At 23.4% G+C, this 2722-nt stretch overlaps 1 protein-coding gene across 4 annotated transcripts in view; it reads left to right on the plus strand.

Moving 5' to 3' along the window:
* LOC100572000 (peroxidasin homolog) overlaps positions 1-2282 on the plus strand; it is a 177104-nt gene extending 174822 nt beyond the window's left edge. For all 4 annotated transcript variants that reach the window (XM_029490890.1, XM_029490892.1, XM_029490893.1 and 1 more), the window contains 2 exons: positions 1042-1162; positions 1813-2282. In XM_029490890.1, coding sequence (XP_029346750.1) covers positions 1042-1162; positions 1813-1943 — 252 coding nt within the window. In that variant the 3' untranslated portion in view covers positions 1944-2282. The remainder of the gene's footprint in view (positions 1-1041; positions 1163-1812) is intronic.
* Positions 2283-2722: the final 440 nt, after the last annotated feature.

Genomic DNA, 2722 nt, shown 5'->3' on the forward strand with positions numbered 1-2722 from the left:
AAATTATGCATTTCCGCGAATTCGGGTTTTTTTTTATATTTTGATTAAAAACTAATAAATGTATACTAATCGATAGGTACATCTTGTTAAAAACAATAATAATAATAATAATAATAATAAAATCGTAATAGCAGTTGAAAAATATTAAAATTCTTAGTCAGATTTTTTTTTTATAAGCATTTAAAGTTCGATTTTTGACAATATTTATAAAATTAAAAAAATTAAAAATAACAGTAAAACTTGTATAAAATGTTCAACTTTTATATCTAAGAATTGAGAATTTCGAACAAGGTTCCAAAGGTAAAAAGGTTATATTTAATTAATATTTTCACAATAATATCATCAAATGTCCTTTGTAACTTCATAGACTGTTTGACCGACATCGCTCAGAATTGTTTTTATTATACAATGGTATTATGTCAAATTTAATACAATCCCTTACAGTGGCCCACTTCTAACCTACTGCTGTTCATAATATAAAAATAGAGCGTTTTTGTTTATACGGCAAGAGCACAACATGCTTCCTGAAAATTTTGATCAAAGATTTTTACTTTTTAATAAAAGGTTTCAGGGAAGTCGTTCTTATAGCGATTTAAAAATATCATAAATACATAAAAATTCAATTTTTTTTTCATTTAAAGTTGAAATGTTGATATTGGTTATAAATTCAATGGAGTAGGTTAAATAAAGTTAAAAATGTATAAACAATGTTTATTAAACATTCAATGATTTAAAATTAACTTTGAAAGTTACATATGCATAGGTACCCATTATCAATATTTCAATAAAATATAATATAATATAATATATTATATATCATAGTATTATTATGAACATCACTCATTACCTATTGGATATTAACAATATATTTAGAGAGCTGAGCTACTTCCCCGGTTCTTTTTTTTATTACGTATTTAACCTATTATTAGTACATAGTTGACTTTTATCATTCATTTTACTTTTTAATATTTAGTATAATACATTTCAATTTATTGTAGTGTCGATTATAACATTAATCCATAATATAAATACTGTCTGCAGGTATTTCAAAATAATACATTGATTATATCTAAAGTGGAAAGAACGGACGGCGGTCAATATAAGTGCATGGCGTCCAATTATCTTGGACGAAAATCTTTCGTTGCGATGGTTAACGTAAACGGTAATATCATTTATATATCTATTATAATAGTCGCATATCATTATTATTTTTGCATACGAGTTCTAAATCTTGTGTGAATCTAAAATTCCAAAAATCAGAATTTGAATAATGCATACTTCGTTAATCACTCTTTGTATGATACACAAATAAAATAAACCTATAGTTATAACCAGAGGCGGAATTATAACAAAAACTATAACATTATTAATTATTGGTATTATGACGCTACACCACATGTGTTGTCTCCGTTTTACAAATGAAAACATAGCAAAAACTATTTTGCACGTGAAAATGCCGAGGAGGTTACAGTCATAACTAATAAAATAAATTTTCAACACATGGAAAGTGAACATTGTCTGTGAAATTCTATTTTAACTTTTTCGATATTCGAACCACAAAAAAAGATAATATTAAGTTTGAAAAACACAAAAATATTGGATTTTGAAACAATATCAAAGTTTTTCGTTTAAGTGATATAAAAAAAATAAAAACGATATTTTGAAGATAATGTTTTGAACTATATTGTATATCTATATCAATTTAGAATCTTAACTATCACTATAATAACACACGTAAGAAAACACCAATATAACATTAAATGTTATATTTTTTTAAATAACTAATTAAATTATATCTATTATTTAATTTAGGTTCGGCGGAAAATGGTTATAATACCATGTTTGGAGTAATACTATTTTTTATTTTTATTATTATTATACCTGTGATTTGTGTATTTTATACAATCTTTTATCGTTATGTTAGTGCCTTGATTATTGTGTAAAATGCAATATTGTAAAATATAAAATGAAGTAACCAGAACTTGCAGAACTACAATATATAGTATATAGTTTTTTATTTTACTGTACAATCGACTGTTTTTTAATTTATACGATAATTTTATAGACACTTTACAACCATCACTCCTTCCTAAACAGGCAAAACTGCGACTGTTACTTCATTAAATTACCTTAAATCTATTATAATTTATCAAATGTAAGTTATTAAATTGTAATTATTACTAGTTTAAGTGTATTAGTGTGTACTGTGTTTATTACTGTTATTTTGTTTCGATAATTTATATACCTACTTGTTGAAAAATTAATAAAAATACCTAAATAATTGTTTTGTCCTATTCCTTTATATATAATAATTAAACGGATGAAGTTCTATTTTACAATATGATTTAAATTACACTAGCAAAATATTACAATTGATAATAAAATAGGTACACAAAGAGAAATATACAAAAATTAATACATATAAATTATTATGAGCAATAATAATAAAAGTATTTAGATGATTAATAAAATATAATAAAATTATTTACTGTAAGATAATATAATAATAAACCTAACTAGATAGTATCTAAAGAAGAACTATTACCTGCAATCATTAATAGATTTGCTGGACAATTTAAGATATAATTGAAAAATTAAAAAAAAATTTGTAATTGTAAAAAATTGTTTTGTACAGATGCAATATTATAATTTTTTTAGACGTATTGTTTATCTAAATTAGTGAACAATATTCGAGATTCGAACGAACTGAAGAACAGTATAG

This window comes from Acyrthosiphon pisum, chromosome A2 (assembly GCF_005508785.2).
Source record: "Acyrthosiphon pisum isolate AL4f chromosome A2, pea_aphid_22Mar2018_4r6ur, whole genome shotgun sequence".
In the NCBI taxonomy this organism is placed as follows: domain Eukaryota; kingdom Metazoa; phylum Arthropoda; class Insecta; order Hemiptera; family Aphididae; genus Acyrthosiphon; species Acyrthosiphon pisum.